The sequence below is a fragment of the Pseudorasbora parva genome, chromosome 13 (assembly GCF_024679245.1).
Source record: "Pseudorasbora parva isolate DD20220531a chromosome 13, ASM2467924v1, whole genome shotgun sequence".
Classification (NCBI taxonomy): Eukaryota; Metazoa; Chordata; class Actinopteri; order Cypriniformes; family Gobionidae; genus Pseudorasbora; species Pseudorasbora parva.
Genome location: NC_090184.1, coordinates 4,118,476 through 4,142,247, shown reverse-complemented (window position 1 = coordinate 4,142,247; position 23,772 = coordinate 4,118,476). Strand labels below are relative to the sequence as shown.

The window sequence follows — 23,772 nt, the reverse complement described above, 5'->3', positions numbered from 1 at the left end:
AAGTGTCTCATAATTATTCATGCAATGTAAGTCTCAGAAGTTGTAACTCAGATTTTAAGTATTGATTTTAGATGGGAAGTTCTGATTATCATCTGTCCACTAATTTGGACATCATGCATCAATAGCTATATTTCAGCTACAATTTAAAATATTAATGTGACTGTTCTTGAAAATACTTCATCAATACATTCATCAATACATTCAAAAAAATTATTAATACAGTTTTACTTAATGCACATTACTTGTAATGCATTACTTTATTTGCAACATCAAAAAGTAATCTGATTACACAATGCATGTTACTTGTAATGCATTACTTTACTCGTAACATCAAAAAAGTAATCTGATTACGTAATACACATTACTTGAAATGCGTTACTTTACTCGTAACATCAAAAAGTAATCTGATGACGTAATGCACATTCTTGAAATGCGTTACTTTACTCGTGACATCAAAAAGTAATCTGATTACGTAATACACATTACTTGAAATGCGTTACTTTACTCGTAACATCAAAAAGTAATCTGATTACGTAATGCACTTTACTTGAAATGCGTTACTTTACTCGTAACATCAAAAAGTAATCTGATTACGTAATGCACTTTACTTGAAATGCGTTACTTTACTCGTAACATCAAAAAGTAATCTGATTACGTAATGCACATTACTTGAAATGCGTTACTTTACTCGTAACATCAAAAAGTAATCTGATTACGTAATGCACTTTACTTGAAATGCGTTACTTTACTCGTAACATCAAAAGTAATCTGATTACGTAATGCTTTACTCGTACTTGTAATGCGTTACTTTACTCGTAACATCAAAAAATAATCTGATTACGTAATGCACATTACTTGAAATGCGTTACTTTACTCGTAACATCAAAAAGTAATCTGATTACGTAATGCACGTTACTTGTAATGCGTTACTTTACTCGTAACATCAAAAAGTAATCTGATTACGTAATGCACATTACTTGTAATGCGTTACTTTACTCGTAACATCAAAAGTAATCTGATTACGTAATGCTTTACTCGTACTTGTAATGCGTTACTTTACTCGTAACATCAAAAAAGAATCTGATTACGTAATGCACATTACTTGAAATGCGTTACTTTACTCGTAACATCCAAAAGTAATCTGATTACGTAATGCACATTTCTTGTAATGCGTTACTTTACTTGTAACATCAAAAAAGAATCTGATTACGTAATGCACGTTACTTGTAATGCGTTACTTCACTCGTAACATCAAAAAGTAATCCGATTACGTAATGCACATTTCTTGTAATGCGTTACTTTACTTGTAACATCAAAAAAGAATCTGATTACGTAATGCACGTTACTTGTAATGCGTTACTTTACTCGTAACATCCAAAAGTAATCTGATTACGTAATGCACATTTCTTGTAATGCGTTACTTCACTCGTAACATCAAAAAGTAATCCGATTACATAATGCACGTTACTTGTAATGCGTTACTTTACTCGTAACATCAAAAGTAATCTGATTACGTAATGCTTTACTCGTACTTGTAATGCGTTACTTTACTCGTAACATCAAAAAAGAATCTGATTACGTAATGCACATTACTTGAAATGCGTTACTTTACTCGTAACATCCAAAAGTAATCTGATTACGTAATGCACATTTCTTGTAATGCGTTACTTTACTTGTAACATCAAAAAAGAATCTGATTACGTAATGCACGTTACTTGTAATGCGTTACTTCACTCGTAACATCAAAAAGTAATCCGATTACGTAATGCACATTTCTTGTAATGCGTTACTTTACTTGTAACATCAAAAAAGAATCTGATTACGTAATGCACGTTACTTGTAATGCGTTACTTTACTCGTAACATCCAAAAGTAATCTGATTACGTAATGCACATTTCTTGTAATGCGTTACTTCACTCGTAACATCAAAAAGTAATCCGATTACATAATGCACGTTACTTGTAATGCGTTACTTTACTCGTCACATCAAAAAGTAATCAGATGACGTCATGCACGTTACTTGTAATGCGGTACTTTACTTTTAACATCAAAAAGTAATCTGATGACGTAATGCACGTTACTTGTAATGCGTTACTTTATTCGTAACATCAAAAATTAATCCGATGACGTAATGCACATTACTTGAAATGCGTTACTTTACTTTTCACATCAAAATAAATCTTATTACGTTACTTGTAATGCATTACTTTACACGTAACATAAAAAAATGATCTGATTACGTAATGCAAAAAAAAAAAGTTATCTCATTATTTCATATGAGATTTGATAAAAACTGAACATTAGTTTTTCCACAGTCTGAAAACATCAATAGATAAATCAGTTTGAGGTTTTGTTGCAGCTTAACCACGGCCACTTTTGTTGAATTTTTCAAAACTGTGGTGAGAACTGACTGCCGCTGAAACAGGCTCTCATGACACTTTAAGTATCATTACGTTTTTTTCCATTGTTAAAAACTAATTTTTGTAGTGCAAAAGAGATATCCTGATGAATGCAGGAGGAAAATTCTATTTAAATTAAAAAAGTATTTATATACCATGATAGCATTTGACGTCTTTATTTTTTGTGAATTTAAATACAAATAAATAAAAATAATAATAGCCTATATATACTGAGAATAACCAATGAGAAAAGCCGAGTTAAACGCTCAGATGCAGTACAGTAATGAGAGTTTGTTGAGAAAATGTGTTTTCATTATGACATAACTTCTTTTAATTCTGAAGGCAAAATGTGACCCGTTTTGCAAGATTTACTCTGCAAAGAGTGAGCTTTCTGATGCTTTAATATTTCACCGTTTGCCTGAGAGTGAACAGCCAAATCCTTAATTCATTTTCGAATGATCTGGCTGCATAAAAAGCAGGAAATAAGTAATGGACTTTTCAATCACGGTGCAGACAAATACAGTAAATATTCACATGAAGCAGACTGATATGCTTATATGCTGTGGTTGAAAATTCATTACTAGGTTATTTTAATTACTATGAAGTATTCCCTTATATAGGCACACTTGACCTGTAAGATCATGGGATATTACACTTATCTATGGTATGATAAGACTAGGCTTTGATTCTGATATTGATGTAAGATCATAATGCTCGTGTTAGGGGTTAAATGAGTATGAATGCACTCATGTTGCGTGTGGTTTTGTGACTCGATTCAGAAGTTACATTATCGCAGTGAAGAGTTTTACATTGAGTAGGCAGTTCAGAGAACAAATTTGCTTGCACAGCCTCATGGGACGAACACAATCATCAACATTCTCAGAAATCAGAAGTTTCCCAACTTTCTAAAACATAATCAATACAAACACAAATTAAAAGATACATTGCCACATCGATCGGCCAATTTAATTATTTCCAAAATATGTGGGAGAAAAAAAATCTGTTTCAAAAAGCAACAATTTAAAAACGATATTTCTTCAACAACAACAAAAATGATTTTGGAATATTAAAAAAAAAGAGAGAAGTAATTTTATTTAAAGAAAAAGCTTTGCTCAGATGGAAATATGATCATCCAGTACTGGCATTATCTCTGGGTCAGCAAGGACTTCCGCTGCTCTTTTTGCAGAAGTGAGTCGATATTTTCCATCAAGACATTTCTTACTTCCCTTTTCAAAATAAAGTTAATATTGTGCTAGACTGCATCATGACTCCATGTCCCAGAAGTTACCTCTAAGCATCTATAAATACCAGATCTCAAAGTAATAATAGATGGGATATAATGGGATAGAAGTTGATATGGATGGAAAAAGTGCATAACGGAGAGGTGTTATCTGGAGGATCACGAAACATCAGTTAAACTTTCAGTTAAAAAAACAAGATTGTGATCTCTAAAGAAGGGGGAAAAGTACAGTCTCTTTTCTTCTGAAAATGAAACTGGGGGTGATAGAGTTAAAGCAAAAAAGCAAAAAAAATCCCCAAACGGCCATGCTGATTTCACTTATTCCAGGAAACCCAGTGAGTGAGACACGCAGATCACTAGAACTGAGGCTTTTGCCATGTATGACAGGGAGATTGTGTGAGAAAAATACTCCTTGGTAACAAAGTGGGTTTGTTTACATCGGAGACCTTCATTTAGTGCATCATGATCATCAGCTGTCGTCTCATTTTCAGTACTGAGATGCACAAAATTGCTTGATTTCCATTCACTGTTGATTGTAGAACATAATGAGATTTATCATTTTTACACTAAAAGGAATTGAATGTGAAATGAGCTTCAGAGATGAATTTCAACAGCTAGATCAGGCATAACATTATGACCACCTTCCAAATATTGTGTTGGTCCCCCTTTTGCTGCCAAAACAGCCCTGACCCGTCGAGGCATGAGCACGTTTCTATCAGAACCAGCATTAACTTCTGGAGCAGTCTGAGCTCCAGTAGCTCGTCTGTTTGATCGGACCACACGGGCCAGCCTTCGCTCCCCACGTGCATCAATGAGCCTTGGCCGCCCATGACCCTGTGGCCGGTTCTCCACTGTTCCTTCCTTGGAGCACTTTTGATAGAGACTGACCACTTCAGACCGGGAACAGCCCACAAGAGCTGCAGTTTTGGAGATGCTCTGACCCAGTCGTCTAGCCCAGGGGTTTTCAAACTTTTTGTGTGTGAGGACCACTATTTGTAATCAAAAAATGTTGCGGACCACCTAAAAAGACATAATAAACGATGTCTACACACGTTAGGGTTTGGGTTAGGGTTACCCTAACCCTAACCCTGTACAGTCCTGCCTGAATTAATCCGCACCTCTAAATAGGCTTACTAGCACTAAAACTATAACTAGTCCTCACATCAGTACAACAGGCTTGTTAAAGGAAAGTTTACTGCACACAACGGCTGCCACATTTAATTCATTTATTTACTCAAGCGCCCTAATGCTAAATAGCTTTCGCAGTATTTTCTCTTCAGAATGACTGGTCTAGCCATCACAATTTGGCCCTTGTCAAACTCACTTAAATCCTTACGTTTGCCCATTTTTCCTGCTTCTAACACATCAACAAAATGTTCACTTGGTGCCTAATATATCCCACCCACTAACAGGAGCCGTGATGAAGAGATCATCAGTGTTATTCACTTCACCGGTCATAATGTTATGCCTGATCGGTGTATATTTGAGTTGGCAAAATGAATTAATTCGAACTTCTGGTAAGATTTTAAAGCGATAGTTCAGTCATGATTACATATTTTTGTAGCTTGAAAGCTTCACTGAAACTACATGGAAAAGATCAGTCATATTAATATTAGTGCATTAATCAGAATGACTTCTTTTGTGTTTCACAGAACGGAGAAAGCCATGTGGGATTGGAACAACATGAGGGCGAATAAATGTGTTTTTGTGGTTGATTAGGCTTTTGCCTTCTAATGCAAAATAATGGGGTCACGTTCCCATGACTTACTAAATTATTTGACTAAATCATGGCCATGTTTTAATAATTTGTTCCCTTTTCAGTTAATTATGGTCCCGATACAGTCCAGCTATCTGGCTAGCCAAAATAAACTTGAATTTGGTTGAATGTTGTTTTTGTCAAAATAACTTATTCCATCATGTAAGTAAAATCAACAGTGATTACAAGGTGTTTGGTTTCATTTCTTTGACACGTTCATGTTCTAGATGACTAGTCTAGTCTATGTGATTACACGTCTATTACATTTTCACTGACAGCCCAAATTCGGCCTTGTTTGAGCCTAGATGTCAGGGCTGTGTTTGGACGCTATTAGACGATTTTTAAACGCAAAATTGCTTGCTGGGTTGTTTTAGTTAAAGCTGCCATATGTAACATTTTGCAACAAAATATCCCCAAATCACTAGGCCAGTGTTATATATTTTGTTCAATTGAGTACGTACAATATATCCCAAATGTTTCCAACTATTTGTAAATTGTGAGAAAATAGCTATTTTAACCAATGAACCGGGAAGTGTGAGGGCGTGGCCTGTCAATGGCATCATATCTGTGTTACCCTCTGTTTCTGGTTTTATTCTGCAGAAACGCTTTACTCTCACTGCAGTGTGAACAAGAGTCACAGCAGCACTGAGCGAATGCACAGAGTAACGTCAGAACATTTTCAACACACTCAGATGTGTCAGAGCTGCGTTACCTGATCGGAAAAGCGAAAATGGTGCATGCGACTGTGGCAGTCCCTCTGCACCACAGTAACGTTAATAATCACATCCATGAACATGATTTATGGCTGCGTTCCCACTGGCTGTGAGGTAAAGACCACAGCTGAATCTGAAATCGTCCCCTTATACCCTTAAATTGGGCACTATTTGAGGGAACAGCCATTTGTAGTGGTGTCCGAAACCATAGTGGATGTTATTGAGGGCACTCATTCAATCCCACATTGCACTGCAATAACGAGTGTACAGCCGATGTCGCACAACGGCTGTTTGAACTCGCTCACTTGTTTTCATTCTCTCCTTCAAGTGAACTATATTTGTGGACTAACATAAAGAATAGTAATTGAGGTTTTTAAATGAGAGGGCGATTTCGGATTCAGCCCACCAGTGTTAATTTTAACAGCAAATTTTGATTTAGTTTTAGTCAGTCTTTTGACTAAAATGACATTTAGTTTGAGTCATATTTTAGCCACCTCAATTGTTTTTATTTCTAGTTGACTTAGTTAAAACTGACATTATTGTGTTGTTGACATTACAAATACACAAAAGAGCTCAATTCACTGTTTGTTTGTTGTTTAAAAACATCTCTATATATTTTTTATAACTTTGTATTTCTGTTTTAGTTAGTTGGCTATATCAGGTAAAGCTAAGCTACAAATAGTTTCTTTTTTTCAGTTAACATTTATTGCATTTCAAGTAATGACGATTTTTTTTTAATGGTTTTAGTTAAAGGAAGTGTATGTAAGATTGTGGCCAAAACTGGTACTGCAATCTCTTTCAGATGACTGTAGAGCGGTGTATCCCTCTCCCCTCCCCTGACTCGAGGTTGCCAGATTAGGTGCAGGAACAGCAGAACGTTTGTAGATCTATAACTTGGTAACTAGAGCAGATCTGGCAACCCGGTTGCCCAAACACTGCTGACTTCATGATTGGTCGATAGGTGGGTGGCGGAGCTTCAGGCCAAAACACAACATGTCAACATCAACATCAGTTGAGGACTGCAACAACAACTTTTAAATGACAATATCCTGACCGAACTACTGTTGTCAGTGGTATAAGTACTTGAAATTAACATGATTTCTTAATGTCTAGTGACATATCAGGGCCATTTTATGATTGATTGAAATACATTTCTTACATATTGTTCTTTTAATTATTATAAGCCCGCCCTGACACTTTACTGAATATGTGTCAAATACTGGTCTTTTTTAGCCTAGAAATCTAGACGCACCCTAGCGGCAGCAAATCTAATCGGCCCACGAGTGTCGTCTAGCAACTCTAAATACCCATCTGAGCTGTAATCGCCCAACTCGTGCCGGGCCAATCACATTGTGTATAGAGTCGGTGGGCGGGGCCATAATGACAACGGCCGAGTTATGCGTGGTTCTAGTAAACACAGAAGCTGGCGAACGTCGGTCTTTCGAATCAGCTTTGACCGACTCTGGAAGACTTGGAGTTAAGCTTTTCTCTGAGAAAAGAACAAAGAACGGCACTGAAGTCATTCTTAAAAAGGGAAGATGTGTTCGGAGTTTAGCCGACCGGATACAGCGAATGTTTAATCTGCCAGCTAGCTCTGCTTCACCTTCGTTGCTCTGGTTGGTTGTAGCGCTATCCTATCGCGTGCAGAGGGAGTTTGAAAGACAACCGTTTATCCGCCCCTCAGATTGAGCTGCCAATGGTGAGTTTCCAGACCAAACATCTTGATGTGGGTCTGGCTTGTCAGGCTAGGTCTTTTTATGAATTAAATGGGAAAATAAATATGGCAATATATGAAATACATATATTGTGTAAACAAAAATGTATATATAATGCGTGCCTTTTTAATTATAAACAAGTTTGAAATACACCGGGACTCTTATTTTGCAATGCCTTCACCTTACTATTGCAAGTTGCAAATGCTAATTCAAGTTCAGATGAGGGAGATCAAACATCCATTGTTACAACCGTCTAAAACATATAACTATATAAACATCGTAAAGTAAACGTTGTCATTATTCATTGATTGACCCGCAGTTAGATCACAACTCAAATGTGTGCATCTGTTACACAGGACTTCACTTCTGACTGGATCTCTTCCCTAATCGGCCCCCCCTAACATTTTCATCTCATTTTTATTCGTTGATGAAAATGACAGTAGATTTCAGTCATAGTTTTTTTAATCTAACACAATTTTATTTAGTTATTGTCTCGTTTTGGTCTGTGGAAAAAGGTTAACACTGCTGCATCTCTAGATTCTGCACTCAAACGTGGCGTCAATTAAGGTCCTGGATGTCTCCCTTATCAGACATTCACCTACTTATACTATGCCCTAAAACTATGTACTCTTTTTGTGAAGAAAAAGTACATACTTTTGAGTGTGTAGCAGAAAAGTAGAGAAGTATGCAAGCTTCGGGACTACTTCGCCATCTTTAACAGACTCTGTTGCTTAGTTACCTTCAGAATACTACAATTTGGGACATACTATTTCTTTTTTGAATGCTATTTAGTATGGATAGTATGCGAATTGGGACGACAAAATGTGCAGGGCTGGGGAGCCTCCAGGACAGGTTTGAAAAAAAAAGTACCACTGCTAGTGGACGAAAAAGTTACATACCGCACCTTTAACTCAAAACAAGGGATTCATTCTTTCAAAATGGACATGATTTACTAAAACGAGAATGAATAATTGTTAATTCGTGGCCATGATGTACATATTTTATCCCCCGCATGTCATGTGTGGGACTTCGTAGTATTAAGTGGAAAGGATGTTTGTGTGTGTGTGTAGTTGCCATGTGTTGTCAACTTCAAAATGCATATTTCAAGCTCCCAAAAGAATTACAAAAAGCATCATAAAAACAGATCTGAAACTTGTGTAAAGGACAAAAATGTAATTTGAGAGCAGATTTTCAGTGAAAAATATCTTGGCTTGTTCCTCACACTAATGATCCAAATATTCATATAGTTTTAAATGTTTTGGACAAGTCTCTTCTGCTCACCAAGGCTGCATTTCTTTGATCAAAAAACGGTCATGTTGTGAAATATTACAATGTATATCAGTTGTTTTCTAATTCATTCCTGTGATCAAAACGGAATATTATTATTATTACTCCAGTCTTAAGTGTCACATGATCCTTCCCAAATAATTCTCATATGTGACCCTGGACCACAAAACAAGACATAGGGGTAATTTATTTTTAAAATTAAAATGTATACATTTAATAAGCTTTACATTGATGTATGGTTTGTTAGGATAGGAAAAAATGTGGCCGAGATAATATAATAATACATTTTTGATGTATCTATGGTAGAAAATTTACAAAATATCTTTATGGAACATGATCTTAATATCCTAATGATTTTGGCATGAAAGAAAAATGTATAGTTTTGACGCATACAATGTACGCATGACTGCTTTTGTGGTCCAGGGTCACATTTTGGGATTCAATGCTCAAGAAACTTTTCTATTTTTATGATTTTTTAAAAAGAAACAAGTCTTTACTTTACGGTCAACTTCTCTGATCAATTTTAATGTGCATTTAATACATTTTTGCATTGGAAAAATGTCAAATAACACAAAGCAGCAACTTTCCTTCAGCATTAAAACTCTTTATTTATTCTTTAAATTGATAGTTACAGTATTGTTAGACTTTCACAATGAGCTCTTAAGAGGAACTAAACCACCGTCGAATTACTTTGAGATGACAGTTTTTTGTTAAAAATGAAACCTCAAACATTTCCTCAAAAATACTTCTCCTCACACTCTGGTATTGGCACAGCACTGACAGTAAAGTGTGTGAGTGGTAAAAATGCCAGGGTCTAAATAAATCGGACGTGAACTTTCTCTTTGAGCCTTGGCAAAAACTAAACACAGACTCCAGCTGGGACCCAAAGGCAAAGTGATGAAACAATGGCTCCCTGAAACCTAAAAATCACAGTATTAATATTCTCCACATTTTTGAGCAGACTTAAATCACTCACTGCACGTCTATTCAAGCTGCTTCCATGATTTTAAACATGTGCCGTATAGAACACAGCTAATAAACTCGTCTCAGCCACGGGAAACGGCGCCGCAGCAAAACGTCTGTTGTGATCCTCAAGAAAGAAAGGCAGTCTCGCTCGGGCTTGTGGAGAAAAGAAGGCAAAAACCAAGGCAAAACAGGACCGATATGTTTAAACTACTACAAACATCTGCACCAAACATCTCTGAAACGCCACTGAAATGTTCTTAAGGAATGTCTTCAAAAACACTGAGGAAAGTCTAAGAAGATCACAGGAATGTCACCACTAGCACTAATTTATCTTTAAGTGGTCGCTTTTTGGGCGTCTGCCAGCATACGTGAAATAATTTTATAAAATCAGAACGGCTTGAAATGAAATGAACAAGACAATTCTACCAATACAGTATGAAATATCAATCTCAGAGTTTAACCCCCCACCCCATGTCACATGATCGTCACTCTTTTGGTCCATGATTTTAAGTTTTAGTCTTTTCAAATTAAATATATTTGCAAATGGATGCGGTGCGACTCTGATGAGGGGGATACGCTCAGCGCGGTTACATCAGTTCAACGTAGTTTGCAGGGAACATCCCGAAATGGCCGTCCGGACTGAATCCTCGCCACCAGCCTTCATCAATCATCTCGATGCCGGTGATGATGTTATCCGGGTCAAACGAGATCTCTGTGTCATCAGCTGAGAACACACACAAGATAAAGATCAGATTGCAGATGAGATTTCTGCTTATTTGAGCTTAGTCATTTAAAGTTCTCCGGTTTTGACACGTATGCCAAGTGTGAGTGTACAGGCAAACACACAGCCTTTCAAAGTATACTTTATTTGAGAGCATACACAAACAGTTGCTCGACATCTTTGTCTCTGTGCTTGATGCTCAATGTTTGATTTGGGTAACACTTTAGGTCATTAGTTAACATTAATAATGAACTGCACTTATAAAGCATTCATTTATCAATGATAATTTTAACATTTACTAATGCATTATTCCAATCTTTTTAACATTAGTTAATGCACTGTGAACTAACATGAACAAACAAATGAACAGCTGGATTTGTATTAACTAATGTTAACAAAGACGAACAAATACAGGAACAAATGTACTGCTCGTGGTTAGTTCATGTTAGTTAATACATTAACTAATGACCATTATTCTAAAGTGTCACCCTGATTTGTTTTTCCGCCCCATCTGATTATTTTTGACTGGCTGCACACTTGTATGTGTAACCAGGACTCCAGTCCGTGACCAAACGGTGGCGTTTTGCAACCTTTTTTCCTGCTGGTGCGACTACATTTTGTTAGAAGTCTTACTGGTGCCTCCACCACACTGCCCAACTGATAAGAGCTGACATTTCTGTTACACACGAGAAACATCAAAAGGAAAGCTAAACAAAAGCAGAACGGAAGCGCGCTACTCATTTGAGCTGCCGTTTCTCAGATCTGAGCAATAATAATAGACAGCGCAGCGCCAGCTAGGGATAAACCGATACCATTACCACTGGGCCGATCCTAAAAATTCAGAGTATCGGCCGATACCTACACATATATATATATATATATATATATTAGTTAGGGCTGTCAAAGTTAACGCGTTAACGCAAATTAATTTTAACGGCACTAAATTTATTAACGAAAATGGTTATCATTAATATTCTAAACCAAAAGTGCAGTTATTGCCTATAAGCTACCATATTTTCTGTTTAACCATATTAGACACCAGGTCAAAAGAAAAGTGCGTTTACATTGAGCACATTCTCTGCAGTCCGAGCGCGATGCGTGAATACACTGAAGCTCACTCTCGCTCATGTCTGAGGTAAATCATTGACACATCACCACTTACAGTACATGTGTTATATTGAACTAAAAGCATTACAATCGGCTAAAACGAAAGCACAGGTTACTCTTTTGAACAAGAACACTCCGTTTCTCACACGGTTCACGTGAATCGAGGCATAGTTAGTTCGGTGCGCACACGCAAAATTTTTACCAGTTTTTCATACGAACTGTGGCCTGTTCTGAACTAAACTGACAGTAATACTACCTTTATTTATATTCTTAAAATGAGAGAAATCCCTGCTTATTCTCAATTTTTAAAGGCACAATATGTAATGTTTCAGCATTAAAAATATAAAAGATCACTATATCTATGTTATATATTTTTTAAAGTTGTGTGTTTACATTATCCCGACAGTTCCAATTAACTTCTAAATCCAGAGAAATTAATATTTTAATTCAAAGACACGGACCGTGTCTTTATTTCCGTTATGTCGCCAGTCTTTCACGTCATATCCACGTTTGCGTCTTGCTTCCTGCGAACTCGGCGGAACCGCCAAACTCAAAGAGGAACACTGACAGACAGTATAAGGGGAACACCCGTATAAAAAAGTCTGTATGATAATGGATCATGACTACTCTTTGCCTGTACGTTTTGCCAGCTCAACAAAGCACAAACGTACGGGTGAAAAAAATGACCCGAGAAGATTTTGGGACAGTAGAAGAAGCAAGAGACGTGTAAACCTTGGAGAAGCCTTTGAAAGATGGCGAAATCTTCGTGACAAGCTCGGACTGCAGAGAGATGCTGATCTCGCTTGCGTTTTAATAAACAGGTCATTTAAGTAACCATTCAGCTAACATAATAATCATATAATCATAACATGCTGTATGTTTGCATATTGCATAGCGATCTTGACCACATTGAGACGCGTTTAGCTGAATACGTAATGTTATACATTTTGTATCGGCTTTTCAAACAGGCGGATTCTCTGTTTTTGGAGACTGAAAGAGCTATTTTTTTAAAAACTGATTCAAAAGTATATTTCTGTCCGTATATTTGGTGACACGATGATGTCATGTGTAAAACGCAGATGGACTAGCTATTATTGGTTTTATATGTAGCTGGAGAAAGTAATGTTAGCTTCGTATGGTAATATGCCACTATCTTGGTCAATTAATATAAGGTGACCGTCACTTTTATCATATGTTAATACTAGCTACATATAATATTGATTTAATAATGATCTACTTATTCATATATCTCTGAGTTCCAAAATAAATGTTTATTAGAATGATTGATGAACGTGGGGAGCGACACAGCGCGTGTTCCAATGAACAACGTATTGCTGGTTCTCTCATTTACTATGCATTATGTTGGTAATGATAAACTAAATTGAAATTTATTTCCTTATTGAAGAGTTGATATACAGAATGTTCGACAATCGCGGATGCCATGTCAACATATCTATAATTTGAGTAACTCAAATTATGATGCGCGGTTAATATGTCAACATAGCCTTACAACTTATAGGTATGTTGACATAGCGACCGCCCGCACAACATTCTGACTCACACATTAGCTAACGCTACTGATAAGTTTGTTAAGTAACGGTAGCTCGCTGCTATTTCATTAGATTGACATTACATAAAGTGAAAAGCCGTAACTAAACGTAACAATAATAGAGATGTAATATAACAATTACCTTGTCAGTGAACATGTTTTCTGCTGGAGATGCCAGATTCGCTGGTTGACAGTGGCAATAATGACAACAACTCCCATGAGCCCACGCACTTTCCCGACGTCATCAAAGTACGTCTGTTGTTATTATTTTGAATGAGTGACCCCTAGTGGCCAAAAGTTGCATACTGCACGTTTAAGCTTAGGCTTTAGAGACATTTTTAAGACATTTTAGAGATATGTTCTTTGATAAACATCTATGACCTTTGATACATATCTAGTCTTCATGCTGTTTTATTGATTATTATTGAATAAGTATTTTATGGTTTCACTAATAATAAACATAGATTTGCATAAAGCATGTATATTTGGCCATATACCCAATGTTGATTAGAGTACTAAAAACTTAATTCAAACTTAATTTAAGATACATTTACAACAAATAAATATCTGCGATTAAATTGCAATTAATCGCGAGTTAACTCATGACAATAATCGCGATTAAAAAAATGTAATCGTTTGAAAGCCCTAATATATATATATATATATATATATATATATAAATAAATCACAATCTATGACAAAATACTGCTATAAACTAGATTAGTGATTACTTCAGCAGGAAAAGTTACTCTAGAGAAATCATGAGTGCTTAATAATTGTATAAAATCTAAAGGCACTGTGTGAATTCGGACAGTCGTGAGATATTGCACATGCTATGAGGGAATTAACTTGATAATCGCATCACAGCAGCTGGTACAAGACACGACTGCACGGACATCACACAAGTGTTCGCGCTAAACACAGAGACTGGAGCTTTCAATGCTGCTGCTTTAGCTTCAGATACAAGAAATAAAGAACAATGATGTGTGTGCAAAAGATTTGTTGAAAAGCAGAGAACAGCAGCCATTCCTTTCAACAGAAACACCCAGAGAGAGGGCGGGCGCGCACGAGTGTGTGTGTGCTGTATGGTTTCAGGCGCTGAGCTATAGCCTAATAATACTCATAGATCAAGCCTATGTGACGTAGTTGCGCATGATTTGGCAATAGGGGACAGCATACGCTGTGAACATCCGGCCGACTCCCCGAATTTTGTTTAATACAAATTATCGTGGGGTCAGGAGGTGCTCGCTACAATAAAGAAATGTAACGTGCTCGTCTCGTTATTTCTCTCACACACGCGACCACATGATTAACTCACAGACGTTTTTTTTTGTCTCGGGAGAAATGACAGCAAAAAATAATAATCGCTGTGTACACCCGGCTTAAACATTTAGTGGGGAACAAATAAAAGTGAATAAGTGTAGCACTAAATCTGGTGAAATGTTACACGTTGTTGTAAAATACATTCATGAAAAACAAGTAAATATATTTATAGAAATAGGGCCTGTGTACTAAGAAATTAAAGACATTTATTTTAAAATGTATAGCGTAGGCAGCATCATACTATAGATAGAGCAGAACAAGAAAAGATATTAATAATCTTTCGCAGTGTAAAAGTATTATAATACGAACGGCTCCAATCGAGCGTCTGAAAGCGCGTTTGCACATCCCGTGCGCAGGATGATCCGCCCGAAGCAACACAGACGTCCGCAGTCAGAAGCTCAACACACAAAGGGAAGAGATATCAATGCGTAATGTATCTATAAATGCAGATTTTACTGAGCGTTTTCTCTGAACAGTTTAAACATTCAGTCACCGTGTGTGAAGAACAACTCAATCTCTACTCCAGTGTTGTGATCTAACACACCCGGGAGAAAGAAACACGATTTAGAAACCGCAGTAAACTCCAGACAGATAAAGTCATGCTATGAGAAACCATAGAGCCATATCTTCAGATCAAACATAATAACAGGAGCATTAAATCATCTGGAGAGAGTTTCATCGTAACCCAACGCGACACAGATTAAAGCTAAATGGAGAATGACTGGAGGAAAGAGTTCACGTCAACTTAAATTGAATGACTTAAATATTCGTCTGTACCTCACATTAAACTATGGGATGGCTTCAGAACACTTAATATAGTGGCTTAACATTAAGAGAATACGCACAGTACTGGATTTGGATCGGTCCGGTCTGACTGCAAATAATGGCGATAATAATAATAAAAATAACCTCAAATAATGGCGGTATCGGAGCTGATACTATGGAAGCCTGTTTTAATTATGACTTTTTATCTCCGAAATCTAACTTTTTTTCCTCACAATTGCGTGATATAAAGTCAAAATTCTGAGATAAAAAGTCGCAATACATTTAGCCTTAGTTCTTTTCATTCATTTAATGCCTTCAAAAGATGAATCAAAGACTCCCTTTTTTTACACTTCAAGTAAACATTAAGCATTCTGCAGAAAGATGGGGGCATGACTGAGATATTAATAAACTGATTTTGTCATAAGACCACTTCCTGTTAAATTTGTATCAAAATTCAAACAGTAGATGTCACGCTCTTTACTAAAGCGTGACTGAGCGCCTCATCATGTGGATCATGTAGGCTACCTCTTGGTTAAAACATGAATAGCTATTCATCATAATCCTGTGATGGCAAAAAAAAAGGTGACAAAATGATAATAATTATGATATTGCAATAATATTTTAAATGTTTTCAAATGATATGCGATCATTTTGACATTTTAACCGAAAACCATGCGATCAGTTAGACACAAATCATAAACTGACATGACTGCGAGTGCGTCTCGCACCAATAGTGTCAATCGCCTGACTGTGGGTGAAACATGCGATTTGAACAATGATAACATTAATATTTCTTTATGAATTTTAACAAGCCGTTGTGTTAGAAGGAAAATCGTGGTCTCTAAACTAAGTCTCAAACAACGCACGCACTTGTCAACATGATAACTAATCCTCACCCATAGACCGTAAAAAAATATGGACGACTCGACATCATCCGTTTCCGCTTGGCAGATTTGAAGCTTTTAGGCGGCCTGCACGGCGCGGACATCTTGGGACCGAGTCTGCGCAGTAGCGATTTCGGGACCGGAGTTGCGCAGTAGAGCGCAGGAAGTAGAGCAGGAAGTACAGCTGCGATATCAAAAGCCCACCCACACTCTCGCAGATGCAGAACAATTAATTATGTTGGTGTGAAATAAACAGTTATGGAAATGTAGAAATTAAAGCTAAAGTTCTAATCTGCTCCCAAAAATTTCGAAAAAAGTCTGTTAGTGCCTCAGTGACAACTTCACTCAGAGAAGCCGTCAGTCTCAGCTGTCAATCATGACGTCACACCCCCGTTTTTATAGAATCAAATAACTAACTCAAACTAAACTTATTTTTAAAACGAACACCTGAAATGAAATCATCGTGATGATAACTGCCTTCAGTGACATAAACGAACTTTGGGGGAAAATTTTTGAAGTGTAATTTTATTATTTAGTTTGCCTCGCGTCCAGTGCCGTTTCTAGGCATAGGCAAACTAGGCGGTCGCCTAGGGCGCCAACAGCTGGGGGGCGCCAGTGAGCCCCCGCCCCAACAAGATTTTTTAGTTATTTCAGATATATATTATTATTAATATTTCGTACTTTTGCTATTTTAAGGCATTATGATTAGTTGCAATTATTGGAGTGAAGTCGCCATGGTGATAGTGGCCTTGCTGTAATGAAATGAGATCATGTAGAGGGCGGCAGGGAACGTCGTCATCCGTGGCGTTGTAACGCTTGTGTCCGAGTGAAAAATGCGGATAGCTCACTGGAGTGGATGCAAACACGGAGGCGATTAACATCAAACAGATCGCACTTTATTCCCCGCTGCACTCTCATCACAAACTCCCTTTCCGTCCACAGCATTACTTAATAAAACAAAATAACTGACTGTTAGCAACAGAAAAGAGAAAATAATCCCCACACATGGGAGCACAACAAGACTCAGTGCGCACATACACAAAATGCAGACTTCGTTTGCAGGGAGCGCGCGCAACTCTTAAAGGGGCCACACTATAACACGGGTATTTTTATTACCGGAGTTTTTCCTCCTCCGTTTTAAAAAACAATCGCGTCCACACGAGCACGGTTTTAAAAAAAAATCTGTCCACATGAGAACGCAAAACTACGCTATGATTGGCTGCCTGATTTCCACATGGGTCCCATCCACGGCACCGATGCACATTGCACTGACTGAGGGATGCCATGAGCTCAAGTGAAACCCTTCTACAAGTTCCTTTACTTTGGACTTAGTGACAGGTAACTGTATATACACAGGTGCAGGGCCGAAGTGGACTGTAATAGCTTCACACACTTGCTTTACTATTTTGTATTATTGCATTCTGGCGACTTTTTTCTGCAATACAATGAAACTGAACATGTATCTGTAGGCTATGTGATAAGCGTTGTTAGAATCCACCGCATAGACTCGACACACGTAAATCAAAAGGAGATAATGTGGAAAATCTGACGTCAAACATAGGAGAGAACGGCGCGCACTTCGACTTAAAAAGCCGAAATCTCCGGTTTCACCATCTACACGACAACGCTGTAACCGGAGTTTCTAAAAATCTTCACCCTGGCCGGAGTTTTCAAAAAAGTCCGGTTTCAGTAACCGGATACAGCGTTTTCGTGTGGACGAACAGCCAAACCGCGTAGAAAAAGCTGCGGTTTTAAAAATACCCGTGTTCGTGTGGACAGGGCCTTAGTTTCATCATCATGAAAAGGTCAAAGCCATCAGGGGCTCAGTATCGTAAAAAGAAAAAAGAGGAAATATAAAAAAAAGCGAAATATACAGGTATGTTAGCCTACTTATTGGTTACTTGTTCTCTACTTAGCTGGTGGCTCTATCATAACTTTGAGCAAAACTTTACACTGAATATAGCAGTTCATTTGAATAAAAAAACCATTACATCAGAGATAGCTGTTTAAATCAAGTAGGCTAATACTGTCATAACCATAGGCGTCACTAGGCCCTTTTTTATGAACTTATGCCTCAGCCCCTCCTAAAAATATGTGATTAACCTTTAAAACATATGAAACTGGCGCGAGGCTTCGGCTACGGCTTTGTCCCGTCTTTTAGTCTTTGTGTCAGTGTGTTCTTCAATCCGCAGAGGCGTTGAGTGACATGGTTTTCAAGCTTTTGTTATCTAATTTTTTGGCCTTCAGAACATCTTAAAATACACATATGTAGATCATAGAAATCAAAATTTTCTGTGATCTCAGTGATAATAAACCTAGCTACATTATTCGATTAATGCATGCACAATATGTCCATGAAATAAGGAAGTCATATTTGCTTTATAGGCGGAAGGCGCGCGAGCGCAGCACAGAGAAGGCAAACAAGCAAAGTGGCGGAATCAGAATTAAATATAAACAATATATATTACGATATGTCAAAATCCATATAGAGTTTAAAAAATATCTCGATATATTTTAAATATCTAAAATATTCTAAAATTCTGGCAGTGTGAACTCGGCATTAGGCTTAAGATTCCAATAAATGAACTGAACAAATTTGCAGAGGTTAGTTAAAAAAATTACACCAAATATTCCAACTGTTAATCAGTTACATTAATAATAGCATACTAATATATTTGTGAGGTAAAAACAGATTAAAAAAACAAAAATAATAAACTTTCAAACTCGTTGTGTTCTCGTCTGCTCAGAGCAGGATTGAGAAATCTTCATCTGATGATTTGAAACCATAAGCCAAATTAGTGAAAAATGCTTGAAAGAAAAAAGCAAAAGCAAGCAGGAGAGAATTGTGGGAAAGGAATATGCACGTCTAAAGCCTAGTTCACACTGCCCGATTTTAGCCCCCTTGCATATTGCAAAATTAATTATTTACCTCAAACTCTCCTGCAGAACACAATCCTGGCTCCCTCTGTCTCTCCAACAATTTCTTCAGCTACTTTTTTCTTTTCCTCCACAAATCAGCACACAGACAATTTGGAGCAAACTTTGTGCAGTTTATTATTTTTTTTTAATAACAATTCCAAGTCTCGCGCGAGAACTCCGGTCTGACGCACGTGTGATCTCGCGTTGTCACATCGCACGTGTGTTTTGGTTGGAAATGTTGGGAAACGCAGTTTGCACACCAGAGAGAGTTGTTGGCCTCTGCATATAGTCATGCAGTGTGAACCCTCCTGTCGCCGATCCATCGGTCAGTGTGAACACAGCAGTGACTGACTGACTACCCCAGATAGTCATGCAGTGTGAAAAGAGCAGTGACCCGACGAGCTTGAAAATCGTGCAGTCTGAACTAGGCTTAAGTATATTTATAATGCACTGATTATCATGTTAAAAGCAATATTTACCTGCTTGATAGTCGTAGAGAGCCCTGGCACAGATCCCACGATCTCCTGCGGCCTCATACGTGTTCTGCTCCTCCGCCTGAGGAACACAAATCAAACATCTTCACATCACATCACGGATGCTTTCAACTTCAAAGTTTTCTATTAGTTTGAGCTCATCTGTATGCTGGCCCACTCCACAAAAATCAAGCGTTTAACAAAAGTTTCTTAAAGAAAACTCATCTGCTCACCCAGGCTGCATTTATTTCAAAAATACAGTAAACACATTAATATTGCGAAATATAATTACAATGTAAAACAGCTGTTTTCTTTGTGAATATATAGTAAGGTGTGATTTATTCCTGTGATCAAAGCTGAATTCATCATCATTACTCCAGTCTTCAGTGTCACATGATCCTTCACTAATCATATGAGGATCAGATATTCAACAAACATTTATGATTATTATAAAAATAAAAATAATAATATAAAAGAGGAGTATCTGAAAAATGAAACATTTAAAAGAACAGCATTTATCTGAAATAGACAGCTTATATAACAAATGTTTTTACTTCACTTTTGATCAATTTAATGCATCCAGAAAAGTACTAATTTCTATCCAAAAAGATAACAGATAAATGCTATCTGTTTAAACTTTCTATACATTATATATTTCTATAAATTTAAATATTATTATAATTAAATTAAATTATAACAAATAAATAAAACTAATAAATGGATGCCTACACACAAATATATATATATATATATATATATATATATATATATATATATATATATATATATATATATATATATATATATATATATATATATATATAGTTTCAATAAAAACACTTTAATAAAGAACAGAAAACTTTGGTCACCAAGTGATTTCACGAGGTCTTCAATGCATTTACCTCATCTACATTCACAATAATAATCCTGTAAAAAATATTAAAAACTAGGGCTGGGTATTGACACAAAATGCACAATTCGATTAGATATCGGTTCAATTCAATATCGATTATTTTGGATATATATTAGGTACAATACATAGCAAATTTTCTCAAGGAAAATGAATCTCTAAACTAAAGCTGTAGACTATGAGAGTCAGAGGTCAGCCTACTATAATACTAAAGGTAAAAATAAACTGATATTTGTATACAAACAATTCAATTACACTTCATTTTTATTTTTAATAATAATGTTATATAAAATATAAACATTTAAATGGTGGCTGTTATAAAAACTTGCCAGATTTATTCAAACATTATTCAAACATGCAAATATTGAATTAAAAATTATAATGGTTATGTAATATGGTGCCTATATTTGCCTAAATGCTCCTCTCTAGAGTTGATTTTTTCAGCTGACTGATGAGTTTATGGACACTGGATATGGTTTTTCTGAGGTAAATGTGACGTTTCGTGACATTGTTCACGAGCTGTTTTACTGACGTCTCTCCGCGGTTGAAACTGATTGAGCGAGTCCATGTGACGTGATACAGATTTCAGTGAGTTGTCCTGAATCTTTAACACACTTTCAGATGCTCATTCAGGTTTATTACGCGCTGTAACTGGTATTAAAGCGGAAGAGAAGATCCGTTCATGAGCCGCATCTCTAGAGCTGAGCCAGAGCGATCAGAGAGATGATTGTGATTTATTAGATTGGAGGAGATACAATGCTCCGTTCATTCATCAACTGAAGACAGGATAGACTCATCGATTCTTGGGATTTAAGAGTCCATATCGGTTCATGAAAATGAGAATCGATTAAAATCCAGATATCAATATTTTTTACCCAGCCCCATGAAAAACCATATAATAGCCCAACATCCACATGTAAGGCTTTGTTTCTTCTGTGTTTAACACATTATTTAGTTGGTTAGTTCTGGTAGCGAGCGTCGTACCTGTGGTGGTTCCTCATAGATGGCGTCCGGTTCCTCTACTGCTTCATACTGAGGCTGCTTTTGTTCTACAGGCTCTTCATAATAATCACTGACCACTTGTACATCTGAGACATAAAAGAAGACAGAGACATGACTTGCTGTCTCCTGTAGCAGCACACCTTCCCCACAAGGTGGTGCTGACATTCAGCTGACTGACTGACACAAAGGTGCTGATGATGACAATGACAATGACAAGGAGATGAGATAGCCAAACAAATGATGGGAGCTGATAAATGTGTGTGTGTGTGTGTGTGTGTGTGTGTGTGTGTGTGTGTGTGTGTGTGTCCCACCTTCATACTCTGGCTCAGGTTCTGCCTCTGGTTCCACATACTGAGATCTGGGTTGTTCCTCAAAACTGGCCTCTACTCAAAACACACACACACACACACACACACATGCATGGAAACACACAGGATCACACACATGCATGGTAACGGGCACACACTGGGAGCACTGGATCTGTATTCTGACACACCACTGTTGGGTCGAGTCAGAATTTGAGGGCGGCACGACCAAAATATGGCACAGTACAAACCAAAGTAACCATTTAGATCACAATATAGTTATTTTTGCTAAGAACTCAACCCCAAAATAATCTTATAGTAAACACATTTTTGATAATAGACTGCATTAAATATTTCAAATATGTATGAGAGATCTTCATCTCATTTTATTTGGAGCTTGACTGATGGCAAATAAAAGATCAGATTATTAATAACTGACGTAAGTCCGCCCTCAGTGCAAACAAATGCTTCAAAATGTTTTTAATCACAATTGTGATTAGCAATATATTATCAATCATAAGGGACATGCCATATTCAAACCCAAGTGGACATTAGTTACGGTTTAAAGGCTTGGGGGCAGTACAAATTTTTTCTTTTGAAAGAAATTAATACTTTTATTCAGCAGGGATGCGTAAAAGTGACAGTAAAGACATTTATAATAAAAGTTATATTTCAAATATTTCTAGTTATATTTATATTTCAATAGTTATATATAGTTAAATATATAGTTATATTTCAAATAGTTATTTTTAAAACTTTCTATTCATCGCAGAATCCTTATTTTTTTATATTTGGTTTCCATAACACTCATATGAGAATGATATCTAAAGGATCATGTGATTCAGCTTTGATCACAGGAATAAATGACCACAGTTATTAAAGTAGAAAACAGTTGTTTGCGATAGTAATAATATTTTACAATATTACTGTATTTTTCATCAAATAAATGCAGCCTTGGTGGGTGTAAGGACTTCTTTTAAAAACATCTAAAACTCCTACTGCCCCCAAACTTTAACGGTAGTGTACCATCATAACACCCAGCTGTGTCGATTAATCCATTTAAAGGCACAGTTCACCCCTTTTGTCATCATTCATTTACTCACCTTTTGATTTTCTTCCATGAAACACAAAAGGAATATTGTGGCTAGAAAATGAGGACTGAGGCTTCAAGCTCCAAAATAACAAAAAAGCACCATAAAGCATCATAATAATGGTCCATATAACTCGTGCACTTTATTCCAAGTCATACATCAGCACTGAGAGAAGTCCTAACTGTCCTTGGCATGCTCGATGCCCAATTCATGAGCTAACCATTATTTTGAGTGAGATCTTTCCAATAAATCATTGATTCACAGAAGCAGCCAAATGATTCATTAAGTTCTTTAGTTAAGCTCAACAGCAATTAACAGCTCAATCAAGGTGAAGATAATAGACTTAGGGCACGTTTACGCAACAACAATTCTGTGGTGTAAAGAATTTGAGTAAATGTAATTATTAGTCACTGTACTTAAAGGACAACTCCGGTGAGAAATGAACCTAGGGGTAATTAACAGATGGTTACCGAGTAGAGCGTTCTCTGGGATGCGTTTTCATGAAAGTCGAATGTAAAGTTTTATCTTTAAAAACAGATTAGCTTATAACACTAGTGTATGGGGCACAGGGTAAGTGAAATTAAATCGCTAGTTAATACCACTAACAAGGCTCAATAGAGCCTCACACTAACAAGGCAGCATAATGA

The 23,772-nt window shown here is 36.8% G+C and overlaps 1 protein-coding gene across 7 annotated transcripts in view; it reads right to left on the bottom strand.

Annotated features, from left to right (window-relative positions):
- Positions 1 to 9,614: 9,614 nt before the first annotated feature.
- Positions 9,615 to 23,772, bottom strand: part of dbnlb (drebrin-like b) — a 49,026-nt gene continuing 34,868 nt past the window's right edge. For 4 of the 7 annotated variants that reach the window (XM_067412983.1, XM_067412985.1, XM_067412986.1 and 1 more), the window contains 4 exons: positions 22,041 to 22,112; positions 21,712 to 21,815; positions 19,824 to 19,899; positions 9,615 to 10,800 (listed from right to left, as the gene is read on the bottom strand). In XM_067412983.1, the coding sequence (XP_067269084.1) occupies positions 10,664 to 10,800; positions 19,824 to 19,899; positions 21,712 to 21,815; positions 22,041 to 22,112 (389 nt within the window). In that variant the 3' untranslated portion in view covers positions 9,615 to 10,663. The remainder of the gene's footprint in view (positions 10,801 to 19,823; positions 19,900 to 21,711; positions 21,816 to 22,040; positions 22,113 to 23,772) is intronic. The other 3 variants (XM_067412984.1, XM_067412987.1, XM_067412989.1) reach the window with 1 other exon arrangement.